This window comes from Sciurus vulgaris, assembly GCF_902686455.1.
Source record: "Sciurus vulgaris genome assembly, chromosome: 18".
Taxonomy (NCBI): Eukaryota; Metazoa; Chordata; class Mammalia; order Rodentia; family Sciuridae; genus Sciurus; species Sciurus vulgaris.
In genome coordinates this window covers 18,544,289-18,571,835 of record NC_136479.1, presented here as the reverse complement: position 1 = coordinate 18,571,835, position 27,547 = coordinate 18,544,289, and the positions used below count along the sequence as shown (strand labels likewise).

General features: G+C 45.0%; 2 protein-coding genes across 8 annotated transcripts in view; one reads left to right on the top strand and one right to left on the bottom strand.

Moving 5' to 3' along the window:
- The window catches only part of LCMT1 (leucine carboxyl methyltransferase 1), a 46,302-nt gene extending 35,339 nt beyond the window's left edge, over nucleotides 1–10,963 (bottom strand). The window contains exon 1 of the mRNA XM_079121194.1: nucleotides 10,687–10,963. Within this exon, the coding sequence (XP_078977320.1) occupies nucleotides 10,687–10,799 (113 nt within the window). The 5' untranslated portion in view covers nucleotides 10,800–10,963. The remainder of the gene's footprint in view (nucleotides 1–10,686) is intronic.
- Nucleotides 10,964–19,525: 8,562 nt separating this feature from the next.
- The window catches only part of ARHGAP17 (Rho GTPase activating protein 17), an 83,142-nt gene continuing 75,120 nt past the window's right edge, over nucleotides 19,526–27,547 (top strand). For 5 of the 7 annotated variants that reach the window (XR_013760720.1, XM_079121166.1, XM_079121171.1 and 2 more), the window contains exon 1: nucleotides 19,526–19,717. Coding sequence is in view for 5 of the 7 variants with exons in the window: in XM_079121166.1 (XP_078977292.1) it covers nucleotides 19,665–19,717 (53 nt within the window). In the remaining 2 variants the exon portion in view is untranslated. Of the gene's footprint in view, nucleotides 19,718–20,011; nucleotides 20,336–27,547 lie in introns of those variants that run through there. The other 2 variants (XM_079121170.1, XM_079121168.1) reach the window with 2 other exon arrangements.

Genomic DNA, 27,547 nt, shown 5'->3' with positions numbered 1-27,547 from the left:
TCACATATGAATACATCGCAGGGAATCTCCACATCGTGTACAACCACAAGCATGGGATCCTAATTAGAATAAGTTACACTTCATGTATATACAGTATGTCAAAATACACTCTGCTGTCATGTATATCTAAAGGAACAAATTTAAAAAAAGAAATGGGCAAATTCAAAAGCTGCACAGGTAAATAAAAGGAACTTTTGAATCCAAAAAAAAAACAGAATAAATAAAGCATATATGTGTGTATTACATATACACATATATGCATTGGTTTCAAAGTAGATTAGGCTTTTATGCTTGTTTCTCACCATTTCAAGGCCCAAATTCTCAAAATTGTTAAAATATATTAAATCAAAAGGAAGGAAATTCCTTAACTGTTAAACACTGTCTAATTCACATTTTATAACATGATATCATAGTTTACTTTTTTTTGTCAAAGAATATCCTCAACAGATGCCATTATCATACATAAAATCTGACCTCAGAGGACTATTGGTAATTGATCTTCATGATTAATTGTGCATGATTGTTGCATAATTTAGATCCATGCTTTCTATCCCAATATTTGAAATCAGTTATGTTTGGCTTTATTGACTAGTAGTTAATCACACAAATGGAAATGCTTGTTTATTTTAAACTGGAGTGCATAGTGAGAGTAATTCTAGAGTCAACAGTAAATAAATACAGTGCTAGTTCATGTCTACAGTTGTTGGCACATTATGTGTAAAGAGTTCCCAATGTAATTTCTATTAGTGATTAGAAATCTTATTAAATTACCCTATTTAAGTTTGGTCTAAAATATTAAAATATAACTTCATTTAAAAAAAAAAAAAAAGATGTGTCAGACTGTGGGGGAGGAGTGTGTGGTGCTGGGGACTGAACTCAGGCCTCCTGAGGGCTCAGCAAGAGCTCTGCCACTGAGCTCCATCCTCGGCCCTTCTTCTTTGTTTGTATTCTTGAGACAGTCTCATTAAGTTGCTCAGGCTGGTCCCAAACTTAAGATCCTCCTGCCTCAGTTTCCCCAACAGTTGGAATTACAAGTGTGTACCACCATGCCAGGCAAGACTGTCAGCTTTTGAAACATAAAGATTTACAACTTCCGTTACTGTAAAACCCACTGAACAAGTTAAACTGAAAGACATGTAGCAGCTTTACAAAAAACACTGCAACAAATACAGAGGTAAAAAAAATTACAATCCCTGATACAGAAAGTTATTACAAATCAATAATAAACACACAAAAAAATGGGCTGGGGATGTAGTTCAGTGGTGAAGTGCTTGCATAGCCATGCGTAAGACTCTGGATTCAATCTCTAGCATTGCCCCCAAAACAAACAGCAACGAAAAAAGAAAAAAGCCAAACAACCCAGCAGGAAGTGATATGTAGATATGTAGATAGGGTTCACACAAAAATCAATGACAGTGAACAAATTAAAAATTAACTGGCGGGGTTGGGGTTGTAGCCCAGTGGTAGACTGCTTGCTTAGCACATGTGATGCACTGGGTTCGATTCTTAGCACCACATAAAATAAAGGTATTGTGTCCATCTACAACTAAAAAAAAAAAAAAAAAAAAAAAAATTAACTGCCTAGCTAATGATTATGAACTAAAAATAAAAGATACTGCTAATTACAAATTTTCCATCTGCTAGTTGATGAAACAATTTAAGAGACTGAGACTATTCAATAACTTGCATTCTCTTTCAACATAAATGGGAAGAAACACTAATACTACCTCTTCCCAGGACAATGGTGCAGAAATTTCATCCCACAGATTTCTTTCATAGGAATACTCGAACATGTGGGAAAATGCTGACCACAGCATGATCGTAGTAGCAAAAACAGAACCATCTCACACAACAGAAGACAAAGTACAACCACACCTCAGAACACTGTGCACCATTGAAAAAGAATGAGGCAGCCCTGTGTGAAAGGACGTGTGCCAAGTGCTCACGTTAGAGCACTACGCGGGCAGGGAGGGACTCGCCATGGCCGCTGGAAAACCATGCTTTTAAGAGGAAAGATTGTGGGATATTGATTTTCTAGATCCAAGATCATTATCTTTGGCAGATATTTTCCAAAACTGAATTTAAAAAAATGAAAAAGGAAAGAAAGAAAGAAGTCCTCCATAATTGATTTTACTTTATTCATGGACAAGTTTTGCAGCTCATTTACCTTCAACAGAATGTTCTACTTCTGAAGTGGCATATCTTCTCTGGGAATGGAAAATAGTACCTGCCTTGAAAACATTTCAGATCCAATCTCTACCTTGCTCCCTGAAGCGCAGCTATAAAGATGCAGTGTGCTAGAAAGGCCCTGGGCCTAAGCCCTCAGGAAAAATCTGGCTTTGCCTGCAAGTGACCCTGTGACCTGCTTCCATGGGGGGTGGCTGGGGGGGCATTTTTCAATTTGGTTGAGAAATCAAATTAAGGTCTATAATTTTCAAAATGAAATTTCAGGCTTACAAGCCCTGGTCTGGTTTCTTAAAAAACACAGACTGCACAACATGTATCCCATTTGTTTACAATAAAAATAAATTAAAAAAAAAAAAATACAGACTGCTCAAAACCAGTAAAAGAGAAAAAAAATAATAAAAGACCTCATCAGGAAACGTACTCTTGAACATGTGCATTCAACTTCTAATTTGACACACATTCACTGTGTGCCTTCAACGCATTAGGCACAAATGTAGGCAGGGTCCCTGCTCTGCATCCTTTGTTCTCATGAGAGACAAACATTAAGTAATGAACTTCTGAATTGTATCTGGGCTGATGACCACAGAGGAGACACAGAGGGTGGTAGGAGAACATTTACTGAGCATAGATCTGTGGGGTCCGAGGCACCTCTTTGACAGAGCCACATGTGAGTTAGCCAAACACCTTGGAGTCATCCTGCAATCCTCAGTCCCACCCCACACCATCTGTCAGCATATTCTATCAGCTCCATCTTCCAAATGCATCCAGAATCTGGTGGATTCTCAGCACCTCCTCCACTACCATTCTGCCTCAAGCACAGCATCTGTCACTTGGGATATTCCCTGCACTAGTAGATTTACTCTCCTGGCCTCCATGCTTGTCTGCTGTGGTCTGTTCTCAGCAGAGAAACTGCACTGATCCTGTTAGAACTCAAGTCATATCTTTTCACTCTTGAGTTCAAAATCTTCCAAGGGTAAAAACTGGATCCTTACAAGAGCCTACTAGAGTCTGGCATGGTGGCACAGGCCTACAATCTCAGAAACATGGGAAGCTGAGGCAGGAGGATAGTAAGTTCGAGGTCAGCCTCAGCAACTTATCAATGCCCTAAGCAACTTACCAAGACCGTGTCTCAAAACTTTAAAAAAGGCTGGGAATGTAGCTCAGTGATAAAGTGCCCCTAGGTTTAATCACCAGCACCAAAAAAACAAAGCCTACTAGACATGGCCTGAGTCTCTCCCCACAGCACCCATCTCCTCCTCACTCTGGGACTGCTTTTCCTGGAACAGGTAGGGCCAGCTCTGGCCTCAGGGCCTTCCACTCTCCAGTCTGCCTGGGAGACTGCATTTACCTTCCCTGGTCCCCGCCTCTCAAATCACAACTCTTTCCAACAAGACTGCATCTACCACCAACTGGCATGCTGGTACTCGGCTTGTTTCCTGCCATTTCCCTCTAAGATCAATGATCCATAAGAGCTCATTTAGTTTGTTCACTCCTGTATCCACGGTATTGAGAACAGTACCTCCATAAATTAAGAAGGCACTCCATAAAAAGAAGTTGAATGAATGCATGCATTATTCCATGAACGGATGTGGAACCAGTTAGTCAAAGAAGGGTGGGAGGAAACATCCAAAGCAGAGGGAACAACATGCCGATGGCCCCGAGGAAGGATGGCACAGGGAGGGTACAGTGGTATGAAGCAGTGCTGGGGACTCAGGGCAGAGCAGGCAGAGCTCCTGTAGACTGGGTAAGGACTTTGGTCTTCAAACTGCAACAGGAAGCCATTAAGCTAGGGAGCAACATAATCAGTGGACCTTTTCCAAACCTCTGGCTTCACTGATATGGACTGGGAGAAGTAAGAGTGAGGGGGGTAGGGGTGAGCAGGAGGCTGACGAGGGTCTTAGCTTGGTCACAGCTGACTTCACCTTGGGTTGAGATGCCAGAAGCAGAGGTGGAAGAAAGGAAGCAAATACCGGCAGTACTTATGGGGGGACCAACATGAGTGTAAGACTGATCACATAAGGGGAAAGCAAAAGGGAACTTCCAAGACGATGCCTGCCTGTCTTCCATGTGAACGGGATGAAAAACGACACTGATCACTAAGTTGAGGGCAATGGGTGGCAGGAAGACAGACATATGAAGGTCACCTTGGGCATGGGTTTGTAAATAGTGGATTTCAGATCATTCTGAGATAGTCAAGTAGAGGTGACAGTTTACTGTCAGATGTCCAGGTGAGAGTGACCAAATCATGTAAAGGTGCAGTGGGTCATGCAACACAGTGCAGATTTGTACCCTGTGACTGATGGGAAATCCAAAGATTTTAAGTAAGTGATAAGATCTGCGAATCTGAAAACTTACTCTGGCAGCAGGAAGAACCACCATGATGTATACAGTAAGTGATGAGGTGAGGGGGAGAGCTGGAGCAGGAACTGAGCTGAACTATAAACCCAGATTGTGTCAGCTGCCACTGAACATCCCTGAGGATGACTCACTGCTCAGGACCTTCCATGATTCGTTCCCTGACTGGCTCTGCAGAATTCTCTCCTGCTACCCACTCCCCACCCTATGTCAAGTTCCCCTCTCAAGGGCTCTGCTTCAACCTCAAGGCCTCTGATCATGTCATCTTCTGCCTGGAAAACCCCCATGCATCTTCTGAAGATTCACCTTTTTCTCTGTGAAAGGAGAAAAGCAGTTCTGACAGCAGCCTACCACTGTGAGCCAGGCCTTAATCTTGTGGGCGGCTGGCCTGGCATCCAGAGTGAGGCTGTGTTGTTCTCCTATTGGACATAAACAATCTCTCAGAACACCAACACAAGGGCACTCTGCAACAGTGATGAAGGGACAAAAAACGGGCACTTCATAATTTTGTCTAAGCACAGATAAAAACAAGGTCACTGTGCCACCCACAAAATACCAAACATCCCTCTGGCCCAGCTGATGAGTGATTGTGGCTTCTTTATGAATAACAGCTTCAGTCCTACTCAGCCACACCTCCTCCTAGAAAAGACTGAGAAGGCTACAGGATCACAGAATTGTCCCCTGTCCTACGGGCACTCAATCCAAAGCAAATTCTTGCTTCTATGGACCCTTCCCCAAATCACACAGCCAAAGTCCAAATCCTAAAAAGGTCTTTTCAACACCCTTTTATTGATATGCCCTGCAGGTCCCCACAGTCTGAGTTCTCCCTCTTTGCAAAGGAGCAATATACCGAAGTCATCTAGCTATAGGTGTGTTTCTGGAGGACACGACGCTGTCACAGTAGGAAAGGATGGTGAAGGTTCTTAGAGGGAAATTAGTGCTGTTCCACCCTGAGGGTTTCCATCCTCTGCAGGACAATGGGGGGGGGGGGGCAGGGGCGGTCAAGGTAGATTATAAGTTTAAGGAAAAGAGAAAATGCTGAAATTAAGTATTCTGGAGAATAAGAGAATTAATTGACCAAAAGAAACATACTAAAGGGTCAGGCTCTGCTGAGGGCACAGTGAGGTTGGCTGATATGAATTCACAATAGTGTCAAGATGCCCTGTTGTGTGACATCTACCCTGAGTCTTCAAGGAGAAAATGGACAGTCTGGTTCAAGTGGGGGTCTGGGTCTGCCAGGACTAGGGCAAGTGAAACAAAGACATCGCCAGCTGGATTACTAAATGGGGACTGGGAACTCTAAGCTCAGTGGACAGGTAACACAAAGAGGAAGTGACTAAAGGAAGAGAAAACCAGGGAGGTCCTGAGGAAAAGGGCAGAGCTTCATAACTGAGGGAGCGACCTGGAAGGAATGGGGCTGCAGAGAGCAGCACTGCCCATGAGGGTGGTGCAGCTTCAGTGGGAAAATCCAGGACACCAGGTGGCAATGGGTGACAGAGGCAGAAGAGAAGAGGGATCACTGCAGATATGCATTCAGGAAACGGTGCCCGTCTGTGTCCTGGGTCCTCCACACACAGAGTTCACCTCGGATGGTGTCAAGGACTGAGGCAGATGGAAGATTATGAGCCAGGACCCATCTGTAATGAATGAGGGTAGCAGCCAGGAGAGAGCAGACAGCAGCAATGAGCAGGCGTCCAGTTAGGTTTGAAGGATCTCAAAGAAATGGGGTGGGGGAGCCAACAACAGGGAGAATGCTATCTCCAGCACCCTGATTCTGCAGCATGCTAGGTTCGAGAACACAGATGGGCCACTTGAGAGGACATCAAGAAAAGGACATCCTTAGGGTTGGGTCAAAAAGAGAAAGAGAATGGTTAAGGAGAGCTCAAGGAAACAGAGGGGCTATTGATTATGGAGTAGCAGCTTCAGAGGACACGCTGCTTGTTTGGTGGAAACACTGAGTCACAGGTAAACAAAGCATGGAGAGCAAACCTGGGCCATAGCATGACAGGAAGAATGCGGAGAGGAGGGGGGGTTATCTGAGTCTGTTGCTATAATAAATACCTACAGCTGGGGACTTCATAAGGCAAAGAAGTTTATCTGGTGGCTGGAAAGTTGAATTAGCTGAGTCAGAATATGAAGGAGGAGCAGAAGGGAAGACAGGTGTTACAGCTTTGATATGAAGTGTCCCCCCCAAAGTCCCTGTGTTTCTGCAGGAATGTTCAGAGGTGAAACAACTGGACTGTGAGAGCTGTTACCTAATCAGTTCTTGCTAGTTCGAATGGACTGGGTGGTAACTATGTGCAGGTAAGAGTGGCTAGAGGAGGTGGGTCATGGCGTATGTGATGGAAGGGTGCGTCTTCCCTGTGGTCCCTTCCCTGTCCCCTCTCTGCTTTCTGACCCCTGCCCTCTATTGGGCCCTTCAGCAATGATGTTCTGCCTTAGCTGGGCCCAGAGCAATGGACTCAGCCAACCATGGACTGAACCTCTGAAACCGTGGGCCTTAAATAAGCTTTTCCTCCTCTAAGTTGTTCTGATCAGGTACTCTAGTCACAGCATGCAGAGCTGATTAAAATGGAGAGCAGGGGAGGTAACTTTGCCTTATCACAATCCACTCTCTCCCTGATCAATCAAGTGCCATAAGAATGAAAACTCCTTCCCTTAAGAAATGCATTAGGGGCTGGTGTATGGCTCAGGGGTAGAGCACTTTGCCTAGCATGTGTGAGGCACTGGGTTCGATTCTCAGCACCATGTATAAATGAATAAAATAAAGGTCCATTGACAACTACAAAAATATTAAAAAAAAAAAAAAAGAAAGAAAAAAGAAATGCATCAATCCCTCTTAAAGACCCCAACACTTCTCAAAGGCACCATGTCCCAAAACTACTACACTAGGGACCAAGCCTCAACAAGAGTTTTGGTGGGAACAAACCAAATTCAAACCACAGAAGGGGGAGAGTCAGCTATCACCGTTAAGTATTCTATCAATATTGGTTGTAACCAATCAATTAGTAAGCAGAAACATAATATCCAACCAGGAAAGTTCTAATAACAGGAGCCCATGATGATGAGGATGATGAGGATGATGACAAGGACAACAATGGGGTGGTGCTGGTGACACTGACCATCAGTGTTGAGTGCCTTCTGTGTGCAGACACAACTAGAAGCACTCCACCCTTAATCCTCACCACAACACTGAGACAGACAACTTCATCACTGCCCCACAAGCACTCTGTACCACAGAAAGGGGCAAGCCAGAACGGAAGCAACGGAGCTGTAAATGCCCCAGGATGCTCTCTTTTTTAATGTTATTTTAAGGAATTTATGGCTATAAGTCATTACAGGCCACAGTTACAAGAGCAGCCAGACTCACAGCTACTACATATTCTACAACTTCAACCAAATAATATTCAGACTAGAGGGAAATCAAACTACTAGTAAGTCGGGCACATACCTGTAACTTGGGAGGTTGAGGCAGGAGAACTGCAAGTTCAAGGCCAGCCTCAACAATTTCATGATAAGCAACTTAGAGAGACCCTGTCCCAAGATAAAAACTAAAAAGGCTGGGGATGTGGCTCAGTGGTTAAGTGCCCTTGGGTTCAATCCCTGGTCCTAAGGGAAAAAATTACTAATAATTAATTGAGGGCTTCACTTTGGGCCAAATCATGTACTGATAGCTTTGCATTAAATATCACAGTGAGGGCTGGTGTTGTGGTTCAGTGGGTAGAGTGCTCACCTAGCATGCGTGAGGCCCTTGGGTTCAATTATCAGCACCACATAAAAATAAAAATAAAAAAAAAAAAAAGGTATTGTGTCCACCTACAAGTAAAAAAAAAACAAAATATAAAAATAAATAATAAATATCACATTGACTCATCATGCACAAAAGATAGATTGCCTGTATTATTCCCATTTTAAAGGTAAGAAGACTGACACACAAAGAGAGTAACTTGCCCATAATATATGCCAGGAATCCTTATATTGTGACTTTTGCCAAGATTTAAGGGCTTACTATGTTATAATAAAGATACTAATCACAGAATCATAGAAACTGAAAGACATTGAGTCCTACCATTAATTAGAAAATTAATTTAAAAAATTCTCAAAAACTCTCTTGGCATGTTTTTCCAGAAAGGAACACTCAGTGGGGGTGGGGAACCACTGATAAAATGCATCCAGATGGCAAACACATGAGGTCTTTATAAACCAGAACTTATTACAGAAGATTCTGATTCATAGGTCTAAAGTAGGCCAACATCTGTTTTTTTGGTGTTTTGTTTGTTTGTTTTTTGGTACTGGGGATTGAACCCAGGGGCACTTAACCACTGAGCCACAATCCCAGGACTTTTTTATTTTTTATTTTGAGATAGGATCTCACTAAGTTGTTGAAGGCCTCACTAAATTGCCAAGGCTGGCTTTGAACTTGTGTCCTCTTGCCTCAACCTTCTGAGCCACTGGGTTTACGCCCAGATGGTTATTTGTTTTAAGAAAGTTTACAAAAAAAATTTTACCAAAAGTATTAACTTATTCTAACCCTAAGAGCCCTAGGAATTTTCTCTCTAAAACTTTTGATGGCACAGTCTCTTAAGCAAATGACACTTAATACAAGAAAATAAATTACAAATTCAACAGTGCTATAGATATGATCAAAAGCACCTGAAAGCTAGAAGAAATAAAGGCATGTGTTTTCTCTTTAAATTCATAAATATCATCAAGGACTGCCTCCAAGCCTTTACTACATATGTATGACTTTATTTAATCAACCACCACTCACGGCTCTGATTGCTAAACTAGTACTAAATATCATCAGATCTTCAAAACCTCCTGCAAGTGGACATTAATATCATCTCCACTTTACAAATCAGAAAAATCAGGTACAGAATGGGTTAAGAACTTGCCCAAGCTCACACAACTTGTGAGTGGCAGAGATCAGTTTGACAAGAGTCTGGTGGGACTGTGGTGGTGGCTCAGTGGTAGAGCATTTGCCCAGCATGTGTGAGGCACTGGGTTTGATCCTCAGCACCACATAAAAAATAAAAAAACAAATAAAAGTATTGTGTCCATCTATAACTAAAAATATATATATTTTTTTAAATCTGGCTCTGGAGCTCAAGCCCCAAACCACTATACTTAGTCTCCAAGAACCTAATAAAAGTACAAGCTTTCATCCAAAACTTTGGAATTCCCCACTTTACAATCCCACCCTGACCCCAGCCTACTTCTTCCTGTTCTTTCCGTTGCTCTAACAATCCATACTCCACTCTTGCTCCACCTGAACACTCTCCTACACCTTTTAATTTAGCTTTTTCTTCTCAGCTTAAACATCGCTGTCTAAATTACAAACTCTAATGGCACATTGCACCTCCCGACACACAACACAAAATTATAATTATATATTTTACGAGTAACTATTTGTTTCCTATCTTTCCCAACTAGGCTGTGAGTTCTAGCATGCCCCACACCGTGTCTGTCTTGCTCGCCACATACTCACAATGACTGAAACCCTGCTCACCAGTCCAAAGAAAGGGCCTGGCACAAAGTCATCTCCCAATAATAAGCTGAATGAATGAATGAATGAATGGAGGACACACAAGCTCGAGTTCTCTTTCTCTGAAGCACACCTACACTGGCAATGCCACACCACACACACCTACTACCATACCACTACCCAAGCCTCAGTGTGCTATTGGCTCTGTAAACAATCATTATGTGGCCCTGGACAGGCCATCTCCGCTTCATGGGCAAGAGTTTCAAGTGCACAATGGGGATCATGACAACCCCAAAAGAACGTAACCTACAAAGGAGGGGAAATCTACCCTTCTCAAAATCCAGCAAGGCTGTAGTTATTATCTGCAACACGTTCGTCTTGCCAGCAAGAAGGCCCAGCCCACGTCTGCTTTGTTCAGCGCCGTGCTCCCATTCCCGGTACCCAAGGCTCCCACGTGCCGGGCACTCAGCAGGAGCTCAGAATTATTACTTAAATTTAAGTGAACCCGGCTCGTGCACTTCACAGGTGTGGCCGAGGGTCGCTGGAGCTGCGTGCCGCATCCCTCTCCGGCGCCCGAGCGCTTTCCCTGGACACAGGCCCGCCTCCCACCTAGGCCCCGACCCCAGGGGCCGGCCCCCAACCCCGCGCCCAGCGGGCACCTCTTGCACAGAGAGGCATCTTCGCAGGTGCCGCGCACGCCCTCGTCGTCCGTGTCGCAGCTGGACGAGGAAGGAGAGGAGATGAAGGGGGGGTCCCTCAGGCTAGCGGCCATGGGCGTGAAGGTTCCGGGGTGCTGTGCCCACCAGGGACATGGAAGCGGGGTCCACAGGCGGCGAGCGAAGGAGCGAGCCACACCGAGAAGGCACGACCGAGGGGCCGGGCTCCACCCGCTCAGCTGGCGCGGCTCAGTGACACCGCCCCCGCCGGCTGCCCCAGCAACCTTCCGGCTGATTGGCTCCTCTGCCGTGACGCTCATTGGACTGTTTCCCCGCCTCTTCAGTCCACGGAGCTGCTCATTGGAGGGCTCTTTTGACTCCGCCCACACGACCCGGAAGTCTATAGCAAGAGTAAGGAAACCGAAAATGACCTGAGAGTACCGCAATGGTCCCCGGGAAGTGTAGTCTTAGTTGCTTAGGGAGGGCGCCTGGTTTCTTGTTGCTGGTCACGGAATTTTGTAAATATCATGAACTCAGGGCAAAAGATCTATCAGGATCTTGAGCACTAGAGCAAAGGGCTGAGAATCCAGCACACCCCCCCCCCAAAAAAAATGGGTAAGTTGTTACGGTCGGTAGGGGCTGTCATTCAACAATTCAACAAATTTTAGAGAGTGCTGACCCTGTGCTAAGGTCTTTGCACACACAATCTCCCTTGAAATGGGAAGGAGGTAGTGCATGAAAAACTATGTAACATTGAAAATAAATTAAAAGTACCAAATACCAGCATCAACGGCCAAATTTCAGAAACAATAAATTGTTCAGTGAAAGAAAGATATTTATACATTTATAAATTCAAACCAAGCAAGACTAATGTTGTTTAGGGAAATATGTGTATTTGATAAAATAATATGTAGGAAGGCAAAGGAATGAGGGGGGAAAGTCCCAGGAATCTGGGTTTTGGTGACATCTACAGAGTAGGGAGTGTGGGACACACAAGTCAGGGAAAGGCACTAGAGAGGGAATTCATAGGCATATCTTCAGTTTCTCAAATGGGAGTGAGTTCATGCGTTTGTTTCATTTTTATACATAGTCAAAATGTTCATTATGGATATTTTGTTTTGGATTTGTTATATTTTCTAAATAAAAAAAAGTGTATATTCTGTTGTATTTGCTTTGTGTTGGGAGCAGGGAAGGGATATACTCGAACTTTTAAAATTTGGAATCAGACCTATTTTTAGAAAAAGCAAAGTAGTTCTGGAGGGTGTAGTGCAGTGATAGAATACTTGCCTAGCATTCAGAAGGTTGGGGGGGGGGGGGCGTGTCCAGTGCCAGGTGCCCATGCCTATAGTCCCAGCTGCTTAGGATACTGAGGCAGGAGAATTACTTGAGCCCAGGAGTACAACACCAACCTCAGTAACAATGAAACCCAGCTCAAATAAATAAATAAATAAATAAATAAATACAACTCAAATATCAAATATCAAATACTAACTTAGCATTCAATGGAGGCACAGGTGCCCTTGATACCTAAGATAGAAGTGATGGTTGGAAACAGCTGACATTAAGAAATTTTACCAGGAAGGGTATTTTTTCTTAGCATGATCCTCTACAAAGAGAGGTTCTGTACAAAGCAGTGAACAGGTATAGTGTCCCAGCTTGGCAGTGTACATGTTCCATGGGTGATAGTGAATCTGGGGTCTCTGGCATATTCTACCTACAAGTGGGGGTGGCCTTCCCTGTCTCTAGATGACATGGTGCTGGAAAGTCACCCCTCCCCAAGACCCTTTGGTGACCAGGGGATCAACTTAGTGAACATCAGTGAGAGGCTTCAGTTCATCTTGCAGTCGATGTGCTTGTCCTGAGACTACAGGGAAAGTGAGAAGATCCTGTTAGCAGAAGATGATACCCTGGAGAACATTACCATTTAAGAAATGGCCAGAAATAAGAAGCCACAAAGAGACTGAGAAAGAGGGTCTGAGGTTAGGAAAGGAATCTGGAGAGAGAGAGAGAAACACGAAGAATTAAAGATTGATAGGAGCTCACTAAGTTTCTAAGACTGTTCTGAAACTTGTAATCCTCCTGCCTCAACCTCCCAAGTTACTGAGATTATACATGTGCACCACTGTGCCCTGCATACACATCTATTTCTAATGGATCTGAAAGAAAATAGGTTAGCACTAGAGTGGTTTTCCAGGCAATGGAAAGGGGAATGGGACTTATTCACAAAAGGGACTTGCTTTTTAATTATATGCAATTTGCACTGTAGAACTTTTCACCATTTTTCATATATAGGGAGGGTACACTCATATTTTATACTTTTTTAATGCTAACACAAGTTAATGTTTTACTTACCTACATTATACACAGACACCTGCTCCTCACAAAAACTGAAAGCATTAAAGACCATACTTTAAGTACCCTTTGACCTTAGACTCCTATGCCACCCACACCCTTCTACCCAAGCAGCAGACACTGTCTTCAGTTTGGTGAATACTGTCACAGCTCTTAAATGACACTTTTTTAAATAAGTATTTATTTTGGGTACTGAGGATCCAACCCACAGGTGCTTCACCACTGAGCCACTTCCCCAGCCCTTTTTATTTTTTTAATTTTGAGACAGGTCTATTTATTTTTTATTTTGAGCAGCTACCCTGCTGAGGGCCTTGATTCCTTGCTGAGGCTGGCCTCGAACTTGGCATCCTCCTGCCTCGGCCTCCTAAGTCACTGGGATCACAGACAGGCCCCACCACACCTGCATAAAATATCTTTAGTAAATTTAAAGGGAGTAAAACTGAAAACAAATTTTTTTTTCAAAAGGCCACTTTGTGATATAGTACACACACAGTGGCTTGGTTTCTTTAAACATCTCTAACGTGAGACTCTTCTATTTCTTGAAAGTCCTTTCAGTGCAATTTCAGCACTGATCAGATGACATCAGCAACAGTGAAAAAGCCCGTCCCCACCGATATCAAGTCCAGCTGGGTTGGTAAGAGACACAAGTGTGGAGCAGAGCTCATATCTGCTCATGTGGGTGCGGACCCTGGAGTCTCTTTCAAACTTCCTGGTACCTTCCCAGTTTGCTCATTCTCTCCCGATGCATCTAGAGGCTTCTTCATATAAGGAGAAAGTCTTGCTGCTGGTGTAGATGATTGAGATCCTATTTCTAGAAGTTCAACAAAAATTTCTGGAAAAACAACTATTAAGCACAGTGTGCCACTTGGGTTTCAGAGGTGTGTTGGGGACACTCAAATCCCTCCTGCTCCTCGGAAGCCTGGCCTAGGTCTACCTGGAACAACTGCTCCCTCCCCTACCTTTCAGTACCCGACGCACTTCCCTTTAGTTGTAAGGCTTCCTGTTGTTCATGGCGTGTTTGAAGATATCCAAGGGAGAGGTTCCTCCTTAGGACTTTGTTCGCTTTTCCTTCCGTGTCATATGTGAAGTTCATCTGCTCCTCTTGAGTACCATCCGACATCCAACCAGCATGTCCTGTCAGACCTCATTTTGTTTTTGAAGTATTCACTTTCTCTTCAGGTCCCTTTCCTTCAGTTTTCCTTCTGGATTTTGTGCCTCTTCCCATTCAGATAAGATAGATCCTATAGGTTGTCTTGTCCCTTGGAGACAGAAAGCTGCAACGCTATCTTGTCTCCCTTTTTTTTTTTCCTGGAAGGTTTTACATGCAAGCCAGCTTCCTGGTATCTGTTTTCCATCTCAGTAGCACAGAAAAGTAGTTTGTCCTCCATTATTGTGACTTTCTCTGTTAATTAAGCACCCAGGGGTGCTTTACCCGTGAGCTGCATCCGCAGACCTTTCTATTTTTTTGAGACAGGGTCTCACTAGGCTGCTTAGGGCCTCACCAAGTTGCTGAGGCTGGCTTTGAACTTATGATCCTCCTGCCTTAGCCTCCCAAATTACTGGGATTACAGGCATATGCCACCACACCTGGCTCATTTTCCTGCTTTGAAAAGAAGGCATGTTCACTTCTAAACTTGACATTCTCTCCTTCAGGTTGCTGAAAGCTCATTTTTGTCCACTTCCTTTGTGAGATTTCCCCTCACAACTTTTGGCTTTGATGAGAAGCTCTTTTCCTTTCAGTAACATCCTGTTTCTCTTTTAGCTGCCTAATTTCTAAATCCATATGTCCATGTTCTTTTCTTTTGAGCTCCAAGATGGCAACATTTGAATCCATCTCTGGCTCTCCTCCCAGAGGGACCTAATGGTTGTATCTTTTTCCTGAAGAGATTTTTTCGAGCTCTTAGATTTTTTTGTTGGAGCGAGAAACTGGAAGTTTCAATCAATATACCAGACTCACTTGTCTCAAGAGATTTCACTGACAGTGGAGAACATCATGATTTCGAGGGAAGCGGGGGTGAAATATCAAGCTGTCCTAAGAAACTGTCCTTGGCATTGCAAAGCTGCTCTATGCTGTGCTGAATTGGGGCCAATTCCTGTTCTAATGTTTGAAGTTTGGTTTCATTTCCTTCATATTTTTGGATCAGGTCAGTGCAATTCATCTGTATTTTTGAATTATGATCAATATTAATTAAATATTAATTTAATATTAATTAAAATCTGTAAAATCTGAACCTGTTGAAGTTTGTGAATCTGGATTGCCTTATGGTCACTACCTCTTGTTTCTACACTTACATTTTTTTTTTAACTTGCTGCTTTAATGTATCCCATCTCTCTAAAAGCCCCTCTAACTGATTCCTATCCATACCACCAATCTCACTACTAGTGTTGGATATTTGTGAAATTTTCAGTAAACGCTGACATTTCTGACTCAATGCGTTTATTCCTATTCATGTCATTCCATTCTTGCAAATGAGACATGATAAATTCTGCACTGTTCCCCACACATAGCCTGACCACTACTTGCAAGTCTACCAGACAATTGCTTATTTTCATCCTGCAACTTGATGAGGACTGATTCTCTAGCGAGGAGCATGTCCCTCACCTGCTGATACTCTCTTTTTAGATACTTATTTTCTCTCCCTTTCTCATTCCAAGCAGCTAACATTTTCTTTCCAGGGCACACACAGGGCAGCCACTGCAGAAGTGAGCAGTGTCCCAGGTGTGAGTAGATGAAGCTAATCTAGTATGAAGACTCCGCATCTCTAAATCTTTCCACTGGCAGATGTGAGTTAGTTTACCAAGCTCATCTGTGGACAGCTGATCAGTCTGTTTAGCCAAAGGCATATTATTTTTTTTTTTTCACTTACATGTTGAATATCCAACTTGAACAATTGAATTCTTGTTCTTTTCTTCCTTTCACTAATCTTTCAGTTTCAGCTTTAGATAAACTATGCTTTTCACTTCCTTTTTCTACAACCAGGCACCAAAACTTTTTTCTACTTGAAAAACACCAGCGTCGGTTTGAATCTCTCTCTCTCTCTCTCTCTCTCTCTCTCTCTCTCTCTCTCTCTTTTTTTTTTTTTTTTTTTTTGTTTTGTTTTGTTTTGTTTTTTACAGCTGGGTTTTGATCTGTTCTATTGTGTTTTGCAAATTCTTTGTTTCCTCATCTTTCCCTGAAATGAGCTGGGGATGTGTGATCATTATTTGCTCATGGCTGGTATTTAACATCATTCCTTGTGTATGTCTTCATTTGTAAAGACTGTACTGGGTCTTACTCTGCTTTTGATCTTCAGTGATCTTCTGCTGATATTTGATTTCCTTCTACAGATTATTCCCTTTCATTACACTCATTTGAAAAACCTCAGCTTCTGGTTCTAGAGTAGTGTGATTTTAGGGTCAGCCACAGCTGCCAACCCCACTCTATTGTTCCCTGAATTGTTCCAGTTTTTCTTTCAGGGATTATTTTTCTTTCATGGATGCAAGACGTGTATCTTTTTCATCAATGTTGAAAAATCTCATTTTTTTCTTATAACTTGAATGTATTTATCAAATTCCTCTGGAACTGCTGAACTTCCTTTGTGTTATTCAATTCTTTCCTCTTATAGTATCACTTTGCTTCATCACTTAAGGCTATCATTTCAAAAATTCACATTCCATGCTTTGTCCATGTTTCAAATGGATCGATTCTCATTCCTATGTCAAGCCATATCTGTCATTTTCTGCAGAAGATCATTGTTTATTTTAGCTTCTAGCGCCGGTTTTCAAATTTTTGGTGGACTTTACTTTTTTCAGTTTGGGGGACTTGAGAAGTTTTTACCCCCATCTCTTGAATTTTATTTTATTTTTTGGTACCTGGGATTGAACCCCAGGGGTGTTTAACTACTGAGCTACATCCCCAATCCTTTTTATGTTTTATTTTGAGACAGGGTCTCGCTAAGTTGCTTAGGGCCTTGCTGAGTTGCTGAAGCTGGATGTGAACTTGCAATCCTCTGCCTCAGCCTCCAGAGCCACTGGGATTACAGGCATGTGCCACCATGCTCAGTTCCATCTCTTGAATTTTACAGAGGTCCAATTCTTCAGCCACCTTGCTGGCTAACTAACTCTTTTCTTCATAATTGCTTAGCTAATCTTGAATCTTGCACCTGATTTCTATCCATCTCTGTTTCTGTAATTTTGACATTTCAACTTGATCTTCAGCAATCTCTGGACTTCTGTTCAGATTCCTTAATGGTGTTTTGCAGTTGGTAGATTTCATTTATGCCTACTAGTTGTTCCTTCTATATTGGAAGTCTAAGCCATAAGTCTCCAATGCTCAGATTCAGAATCTTTTTCTTTTTGGTACCAGGTATTGAACCCAGGGCTGCTTAAGCACTGAGAAACATCCCTGGCCCTTTTTAAGTTTTATTTTGAGAAAGGATCTTGCTAAGTTTCTTAAGACCTTGCTAAGTTGCTGAGGCTGGCTTTGAACTTGTGATCCTCCTGCCTCAGTGTCCCGAGTTCCTGGGATTATGGACATGCGCCACCATGCCCAGCTCAAACTCACCGCCTAAAAATCTTTATCTGACAATCTGTTCATCTCATATTGTGACTGAATTATGTCACTAAAATCCATGTTATTGACTTGGAAAGCTTGATTGGCACCCACCCACGTGTGATGCAGTAGTGGATGGTACCCAGCCAACGTCTGAATGTGGTGGCTCAGTGGCTGACTGCAGAAGCCCTATCTGCCTTGCTTTAAGAAGTCTTCTTGCAGGATGTCGTGGTGCACCCTTGTAATCCCTGCAGTCGGGATGCCAAGTCAAGAGGATCGGAAGTTCAAGATCAGCCTCAGAAACTTAGTAAGACTCTGTCTCAAAATTTAAAAAAAAGAGGCTGGGGTTGTAGCTCAGTGATATTGCACCTCTGGGTTAAATATCCAGTTTAGAGAAGAAGAAGAAAGAAGAAGAAGAAGAAGGAGAAGAAGAAGAAGAGGAGGAGGAGGAAGAAGAGGAGCAGGAGGAGGAGGAGGAGGAGGAGGAGGAGGAGGAAGAGAAGAAGAGGAAGAAGAAGAAGAAGAGGAAGAAGTTTTCTTCTTCCTGCTGTTAGAGGATCCCACTAAGTGTCCCTGCCAGGGTATGCGCAGGGGTCTATTTTTCAGGCTATGTTCACACCACTTTTTTTTTTTTTTTTTTTTAAATATTGATTGATTTTTTTTTTTTTTTTTTTCACAGTGCTGGGAATTGAAACCAGTGCCTCATGTATGCTAGGCAAGCACTCTACCACTGAGCCACATCCCCAGCCCTATTTGCATTGTACTTAGAGTCAGGGTCTCACTGAGTTGCTTAGCTCCTCGCTTTTGCTGAGGTTGCTTTTGAACTCCCGATCCTTTTGCGCCACCTCACCTGGCCCAAAATCGTTTTTTTTTTTTTTTTTTTTTTAGTGGCAGTAAAATGTGTGCAGTGAAACTCACCTATCTGACAAGTACAATTCAGTGCGTTTTGGCAAATGTGTATACATACACATAAGCACTACCCTAAGGGGGATACTGAGCATTTTCATTATCTGGAATGTTTCATTCAACCTTTGCCCTCCTGCCCCACAGGCCGTGTTCTGGTATCAGTGCCCACGGAAGAGTTTTGTCAATTCCCAAACGTCCTACACAGGGTGTTTCATGTTTTATGCTTTGTGTCTGGATTCTTTCCAGATGAGTTAAAGATCTTGTCAGGGTAGTGACTTTAATATATGCAGGTGTAAAAGTGATAGGTGTAAAAGTCCTACTAGGTTGTGGAGCTGGTGATCAGCACAGGCCAATTTCCACACCCCGCCTCCGCCCCCGTCCTGGGGATTGAATTTAGGGGTGCTCTACCACCAAGCTACACCGCCAGTCTTTTCGTTGTATTACTTTTCATTATGAGAAGAGTCTTGCTAAGTTGCGGAGGCTGGCCTCAAACTTGAGATTCTCCTGCCTCAGCCTTCCGAGTAGTTTGTATTACAGGAATGCGCCACAAAGCCAGGTGGAACAGGAGAATACTCCTGGATTGATATCAACCAGAGTACATTCGTTGGTCGGGGACCCCACTGGGATCTGCTCGGAGGAACGGGGAGGGGGTGAGGGACCTTGTGGCACAGCAGCCTTAGGCCTGGAGTTCCTGGCAGAGCTGGGCTTGGACTGCTCGGCTCTATTTGGCTCTGTTGGGCTCGGCCTGCTCGACTCGGCTGAGCTCGGCTGGGCTCGGCCCCGCTCGGCTCGGCTGGGCTCGGCTGGGCTTGGCTGGGCTCTGCCCCACTCCGCAGGGCTCGGCTCGGCCCCGCTCGGCTCGATTGGGCTCGGCTGGGCTTGGCTGGGCTCTGCCCCACTCCGCAGGGCTCGGCTCGGCCCCGCTCGGCTCGGCTGGGCTCGGCTGGGCTCGGCTGGGCTCGGCTGGGCTCGGCCCCGCTCGGCAGGGCTCGGGTCGGCCCCGCCTGGCTCGGCCGGGGGGACGGACGGCACTGCTGGAAGTGACGCGGCGAGGGCGGGGCCGGGCCGGGGTAGCTTCAGCCGCCGCCGCGGACGCCGCCGCCTCCTGGGCCGGGAAGCAATGTAGAAGCCGCCAGGCCGTCTCCCGCCCTGCCCGGCCCGAGCCCCGCGGGCCGCCGCCGCCGCCGCCGCCATGAAGAAGCAGTTCAACCGCATGAAGCAGCTGGCCAACCAGACCGTGGGCAGGCGAGTGCGCCGGCGGGCGGGCGGGCGGGCCTGCGGGGGTCGCGCCGGGCGGGGGGCGGGACGCCTCCGCCGAGGGCCGGGCGGCGGGCGACCCGGCCGCCGCCCCGCCCGGGGCCAGCGCGGCCCGGGGCCCGGGGCTTCGCCGCGCCGCGGCCTGGGCGCCGCCCGCCTGCAGCCCCGCGGACTCCTCGGCAGCCTGCCCGGGGTCCCGCGGCCCACTGCCCGGGAGCATCGCCCCCGGGACTGCGCCCGAGCTTGTCCCCCTCCCGGGCTGGCGAGGACGCGGTGCCCGGCGCTGCGCCCCGCGCGGGTCTTCGGGGCGGCGTTCCCGGCCTCTCCGGGCGAGCGGCTGGGGCGATCCCTTCTCCCCGGTGGCAGGACCGCGGGAACCAGCCCGCGTTCCTCCCGCCGCTGGGACTCGCTTAGCCAAGTTGGGGACGCGCTTGGAGGGAGCGAAGAAGCGGGCCGCCCACCCCAGGGCGAATAGGAACTCGACTGCAAGTTCTTGACATTTGGAAACTTGGGATTGGAAGAAAAGGATGTGGAGACGCCTTGCGTTAGTTGAAAAGAAGCCTTTCTCACCTTGGGTGTGGAGACAGACGTCTCCCTGTTCCCTTGGTACTGCTTTAATGCTTGACAAGAGGCATTGATTTTTAAATGAAAGAACAGAGGGTTGGAGATGATCGAGCTGCTGAACAGAAACGATTTGTGGTTTTGAGAGCTTCTGTAGGTGATTGTCAGGTGCCATGTTATCTGGAGCAAATATTTCAAGGGCTTGCAAGGTAGCGAGCTGTACGGGACCAACTTACTGTTTATTCTGGGAAGAGATGTGAATGTTTCACAGCTCTTGCTTTTTCCCCCTCCTCCTCCTCCTCCTCCTCCTCCTCCTCCTCCTCCTCCTCCTCCTCCTTCTTCTTCTTCTTCTTCTTTTTTTTAATTTAACAGTTAAGGGGAGTTTGGTTTGGTTGGAGCACGTGAGACACTTCTTTTTCAGTGTGTATGAAAATACTTTTACTTCCTCTTGAGTTTTCTAAATTTGCTTTTCACAGTGTTTCGTTTCCCTCAACTTTCTGCTTAGTTTTGTTGTTTGATTTTTTACAATACCCTACCTTGTTTTCTTTTTTTAAAAAAATTAATTTTACTTGTTCTAATTCGTTGTACATGACAGTAGAATGCATTTATTCGTTTTGCTAGATCATACATAGAGGGAAGGTAATCTCTCATTTTTCTGATTAAACATATTGCAGGATCACATTGCCTACCATGTTTTCTTGGTGCATTTATTCTATTTCCAGAGTTAGTCCCTACCTCTAAAGCCCAGACATACCTACTTTTATTTGTGGGACAATTGAAGAAGTAAAGCTTAGAAGAGAGATGTGAATAGGAATGGAAGGGGGCTAATGTCTCAAGCAAAAAGCATTATAAACAAATTATCATTTCTTGGGAGTTTTTATCCTTCTTAGAGTTCTCAGCAAAAGTGCATTCTGGAATCAGTATTTAGTGAGTGCCAGGATACATTTGCTAGATTGTTATTTTGGTCTGTTTTTGCATTGTGTCAGGCAAGGGGCACTTGCTCTTTTGATACAAAGTTCTGAGTACTTTCCATCTGGAAAGGCTTGAGGGTCTCCCTGGCTCCTGCTTCCTGGTAGTCTCCCTTCCCACTTCTAGACTGTAGCCATACTTGGCTACTTTCAGTTTCCAGAGGAGGCCCTGTGAAACCCATTAGCCTCTCCCTGGAACTCCTGGAAGCCTCTTTCACCACACTTTCTTATGGCTGCCTCCTACTCATCCTTCAGATCTCCTGTGAATGTCTCCTCGACTCTGGAAGGTCCCTAATATTCCAGCATACAGTGGGTGTCCCTCCTAGGTGTTGTCATAATCCCATAGACCACCTGCTTTTTGTCATGGAATTGCCTCTTTACTTTCCTGAGTCCCCATCAGCCTGAACACCTCCAGGGTCCTGGCTGTGTCTCCTTTAACTGCCAGGGTCTGCTATGGCAGATGTTCAATCAGCATGGTTAATTCCAGGATTCTAGTTCTTACTAGATTGCCTGGTGGTGTGGGCCCAAGTATGGGAAAATGTGAACTGGATAGAGTAGATGGTGATTCATAACTAGGACTGTAATTCTCAGCCTGACCTTTGACTGTTTGAAAATCTTTATTGCTGGATGCCAGTGGAAGCTGCAGCTATTACAGAGCTATTAAGGGTGTGGTGGTTTTGCCTCCAAAGTCAGAACATCTGTTTTCGCTGGGGAACCTATCGCCTTCTTGCTGTTGATTTCCTAGATGTTTCTGTTTTTGTTTTGTTTTTTAAATAATCATAAAGGACTAGAGGGAAAATTGGAGGCAGGAGAGAGCATAGAATTATTATTGCCAGGAAGCAGATGGTTGGTGGGCACCAGAAGAAAGAATCCTGGGTGTATTTGAGTCAAGAGGAAGCGAGACAGTTCAGAAGGGTTTTTCTCCCCCTATGATTTGAATGGAGAAGGAAGTTGTATATGTGCTGCTGTGTCACTTCACAGGGTTGCGTCTTGCAGTGAGGTATTCCTGCAGGATGGAGACCTTGTGAGTAACTCCGTGGTGGGGTTCCATGGACCAGCATGTGGAGAATTAGTAATGCCTGGAAGGAATGAGTTCTCATGATGCAACTTGTTTATAGTGGTGGGATGAGTCTATTAGAGAAAAATGGGTAAGGCTCATGAGGTGGTCTCATGATGTGGGTGTCTCACAGAAGTAGGGTGATTCGTTTTGTCCACCTGCTTTTTGTTGAGTCATACATTCAGTAGACACTTGCTGGGACCAAGCCAGGCGCACTGTGCGAGGTATCAGAGAATGAAAGGTGAATATGACATGCTTTCTGCCCTGAAGGTGCTCAGTAGATAGGTGGAGGAGATAGGAAACCAAAAATAATTATATACGTGAGATAAGTGCTTACAGAGGGACAGCTTGTGCACAGAGGAAAACACAGCTGTAATTGGTTGGAGGAAAGAAGCCACAGCTTCTCAGAGGGGAAGGTGTGAGCAGAGCCTTTTTCTTTTCTTCCATCTTCAGGCACTTTTGTGAAATTTTTCCAGTAGTGATTAGGTCTGTTTTGGTTGGAAGCAAACCCAATTCAAGGTGCCTGAGCAAAGAGGAATTCGTATTGACTCGTATGTGAGCAGAAGAGTCCAAGAGCAATTTGGTTCTATATTTGGCTGGACCTGAGGGTTCTACTCTAGACAGGCGGTGTTTGTGGGGATGCCCTCCCCACCCCCAGGTCTTCCATTATCCTCGGTGTGAGTCTCAGAGGGAAAGAATACTTTGTGACTGTGGCCAAAGTCCCAGAACTGGCTCTGAATGTTTCTGGGTCACATGCCTTTCCCCAGAAATGGAATGGAGTCTGCTCCACCCAAGCCATGTGGACTGAGAGTGGAGGATCGCTGGTTCCCCAGGGTGAACTGGGTGCTGTCACCAGCAGAAGGGAGAACGGTGCTGGTTAGGCAAGCAAGGAATGTCCCCTCATGCTTTATGCACTGGTGCTTCAGAGACATGTTGATTCTTGAGACTCCTTAGTGCACATCGTCCAGGGGATGAGGTGTGGAGATGTACTGAGTAGAGACAGGGGCATGCAGAATGAGGAGCCTGAAGTGACAGAGACCAGTATCAAGGAGAGGGTCTGAGGGATGGAGCTAGTGGGTGCGGTCCTGGGGCTCTGGGAGGGAGCGTCTTTCTGGCTGTTGATTCTGCAGTGATCAAAGCTTCCCCTGGAGGTCCCAGTGCTTTCCCAGATAGTTGTCTGTAGGTAAGCCAAGGCTTCAAACCCAAATGCCCAAAGGGCCAGGCTAGTAAAATAAATGAGCGACTTGGTCCAGGTGGGCACCGCAGGGGATTTGGAGGGCCATGACCCACAAAGTGGCTCTCTGTGAATGTGGGCCCAGCTGGAGTTTTCGAGAATAGCCTGAAGTATGGTCTTCAGTGAACAGTAGATGGCATTTAATTTAAATTAAGCAACATGACACCTTATGGGACTCCACAAAATACTTTGGGGCCAGATATGACCTGTGTGTGGGTCACCAGTTGCAACCACACGTACAGAGGACCTGGAAGTTAACAGGCCCTGTTTTTTATTTTCCCTCTGCCCTCTCCTGATGTCACTGTTCTCGGTTCTCTGGATTTGTTGACGAGCTCATCCTTCCTTTACCTTAACCGTTAAGAGTTCTGTTGTCAACATTTCTCTGGTGGTTTGGTTTACGAAGTTCTGTGCTGGACCACCTGGCCTGGTTCTCACTACAGGAGATCTCTGCTTCATAAAGAAGGAAAAATGACTTGCCAAGTTGGTCCAGCTACTCAGTGGCCAAAACAGGACCTGGGTGCAGGCGTTCTGACTCTGGACTCCAGATGCTTCTGACTGCAGAGGCTGAGCCGCCCTTTCATCAGGAAAGGCTTAACGATGATGGATTTTTATTAATCAGCTTCTGTGCTTAGTAGTTGCTGGGCTAGGTGCTGTGCATAAAGTATCACACTAACTCTCAGGGCAGCGTGCAGAGGTGCTGTTATTTCTTCCTGATTTAATGATGAGGAAGCCAGAGATCAAAGAGGTCATGGAGCTAGTAAGTGACGGAGCCGTGGATCCAAGCTCACTGTTCTTTACCAGCAGCATGACTTTACGCTGAATCCAAATGCATGTGTACCTGCTGATCTCAGAGCCACCTTGGGTGCCGTGGCATGTTAGTATGCTCTCTCTTCTGTGAGACAGCCCTTCCTGTATTTGACCATCACACACCGAATCCTTACTTTGCCCCCAGTGGCCCTTTGCCCCCCTCACCTACTGCACTGTTTCTTTTTCTCATACTGATTTTCATTCTTATTTTTTCTAGGTAAGCTCAGTGTTTCTGAGCTGTACTTTGCTCCAAGCTAAGTAGATTCTGTCCAGCTTTTGTATGGGCAAGGAGAAGTCCCTTGTCTCATAACTTCTCAATCTGATCTTCTGTGCCCTTGTTATGTGGTTTATACGCTGTGAAACCTTAAAATAACAAACAGGTTATTTATAGGTGAAAGTCCATTCTTCACTGGGGGGAAAAAATAAACCATAAAAGTTCATGGTCATATCTTCATTTGTAAAGGCAGCATACCTTTCTGTTATGGACTTATCCTCCTGGCTGAGGTTCTCAGTGTGTACCTGAGTGTGTCTGCCATTATATTAGACCGTTCTAGAATCAGTATGTGCACCATGCATTTCTGTCAGACCACAGAATGTTTTGCATTTATCCTTCTATTTCTTTTTCTCAAATGTAGGTAGATGCCACAGTAATTAATCAAGGACAAATATATTTAAACATATTATCACACTGTCATCTGCTTTGGGCAATTATTATTATTATTATTTTTTATACTGAGGATTGAACCCAGGGGTGCTTTACCACTGAGCTACATCTCCAGTCCTTTTTTATTTTGAGACAGGGTCTCCCTAAGTGCTTAGGACCTTGCTAAGTTGCTGAGACTGGCTTTGAACTTGTGATCCTCCTGCCTCAGCCTCCTGAGCTGCTGGGATGATGGGCACGTGCCACCATGCCTGGCTGGGTGTATTTTTTTGAAGTAGATACCAGAAGTACGATAGACCCACAGTCCCACAGCCCTTGGCACTTTTCAAATGTTTCAGTAGTCAGAATTTTCCAGGTTTACAAGCAGTAACATGGACTTAGGCTGGTGTGATATGATACCTCCAGCAGAGTCTGGGCTGGTGCCCCATAACCCAGCATGATATTTCTGAGGCAAAATGTGTGAATATACATCAAATGGATATGTAATGGTTATAAATAGTTTCTTATCAGTTCAGGTGAAGTTCTGTTGCCAAATGAGTTAAAAAATACTTGTGTTCTTTGAGAGTGTTTTGGATTTCAAAATGATGGATAGGGATTGTAGGTATGTCTTTTAGTAATGTACCTTTTGAGAACTCTGTGTAAATTTTGTACTTTAATGTTTCCAGTACTCCAAAGGGTTGGGAGCCATGTTAATATTGTATAAGCAGGAATCACAAACTCAAGTGTCAGGGCCAATAAAGAAGTGCAAGGTGGATGTGAGACGATAGAGGATGGTGGGGACTGGGGTGAATTCTCGAATACGTATTTACTTAGACGGGGGGAGTTGTTCTTCCCCTGTGGTCACTTGCCCTTTGGTGAATGTGGGTTCTCATTAGCCACATCTTTTTATTGATGGTCCATAATGCTGATATCCACGTGAAGTTTCTTGTTATTTAAATGTTGATAACTAGAAGAAAGAAGAAATTACACTTTGTTGGCCGAAGAAAGCATATCTGCAAGCTCTATCTGGCTTTGGGCTGCCTGCCGTGACCTCTAGCTTGGAGACTGATGCTGTGATATGAAAAGTTGTCAGTGGTGTTGGTGATGGACCTGCCTGAGATGGGGTGACTGATTTGTTGTACCATTCTTTATTACTCTTTACAGACCTGCTATCTCTTTTGTGTATAAAATATTTCATAGTAAAGTCTAATAAAGTTGGGAGGCACTTTATTTTAAAAGTGCCTTCCTAGCCTTTAGAAAAATTTCCTTTCCATCTACAAATTTGAAGTTATTTACCTTAGAAAAGGAAATAGAAGCCCATTTTGAAAACAGGGGTCCCCTTTTTTTAAAAGGATGAGTTCCAGGGGATTCAATAATAGTATTCTTACCTTTCCAGGGCCATGGTCGCCCTATCTGCCCTTGTGCATTTATCCCTGGGCAGCCTGGGGAGACTGGTCCAGACCCCCATGGATTATAAAGTGGCCAGATGTGCAGGTCCCTACAGTATGTGCATGTAACCTATAGACACAGCCCCTGTGTGCTCTGTCATCTCAAGATTGCTGATGGTAACCGATACAATGTAAATGCTGTGTAAATAATTGTCATATTGTGTTTTAGGGGATAATGACAAGAAACAAGTCTGTATGTGTTCAGTACAGATGCAACCTTTTTCCCCTAATATTTAAAATTCTTGGTTAGTTGTATCTGCAGATGCAGATACGGGGAGGGCCATTTTGTGTGGAAAGAGTCCTTGGTCTCCTTTCCTCTCAGAGTGTTCCCTGACGCGCACAGCCCCTTGGTCTCACCTCTTGGTCGAGGACTCTGGTGCTTTGCCTCTAACCCTGGCATCTCGCCATCCCCACGTTAATGTGACCACCTGTCTTGAAGCCTCAGCCAAGCAGCCAGCTGAAACGTACACTTTTCACCCTCTAATGTACCACATTTCCCTGTTTTCCGCAGCCTGCGGGACACCACACCTAGCCTGCAGGCTCATCCCAGCCCACCCCGCGTTTTATTGGGATACGGTAGGGGAAGAGTTACGTGTTTGCCACAGTGACATGGTGGCCCTCCTGCCCTTTGTAAAAAGTTCACTGACCCCTGCCTGAGGGTGTTGGATACCACCTCCCCCACCTGCCAGCCTTGTTTCTTCCCATGTCCTTTGTGTCCAGGGTCTGCCAAGCCTGCCCCCAGCTTACCCTCTGACTGGGCCTCTGCTTCTCCTGGCCATCCTTTGTGCTGCCTTGGTCAGCCTCCCCTTGTTTCTCCCCTGCACTCAAGTTGTCTTCCAGCAGGCTTTGCTCTCTTGAGCTGGATTTCATCCCCCTGTTGGACATCTAGCTCTACCTCCCTTTTTACTGAAAGGGTCAGTCACCCTTTTATTGATTATAGCTGTTCCCCTCTACATTATTTTTTTCTGATGAATTCCTAGAATTCACAGTCATTAACATCTAAAGCAAATTAGTATTTGTATGACCAGAGTACTTCCAAATTGCCTTCGAAGATGATCATGCTATCATTTAGTTCATAGTGTGGAAAGTGATAGTGCACCTTA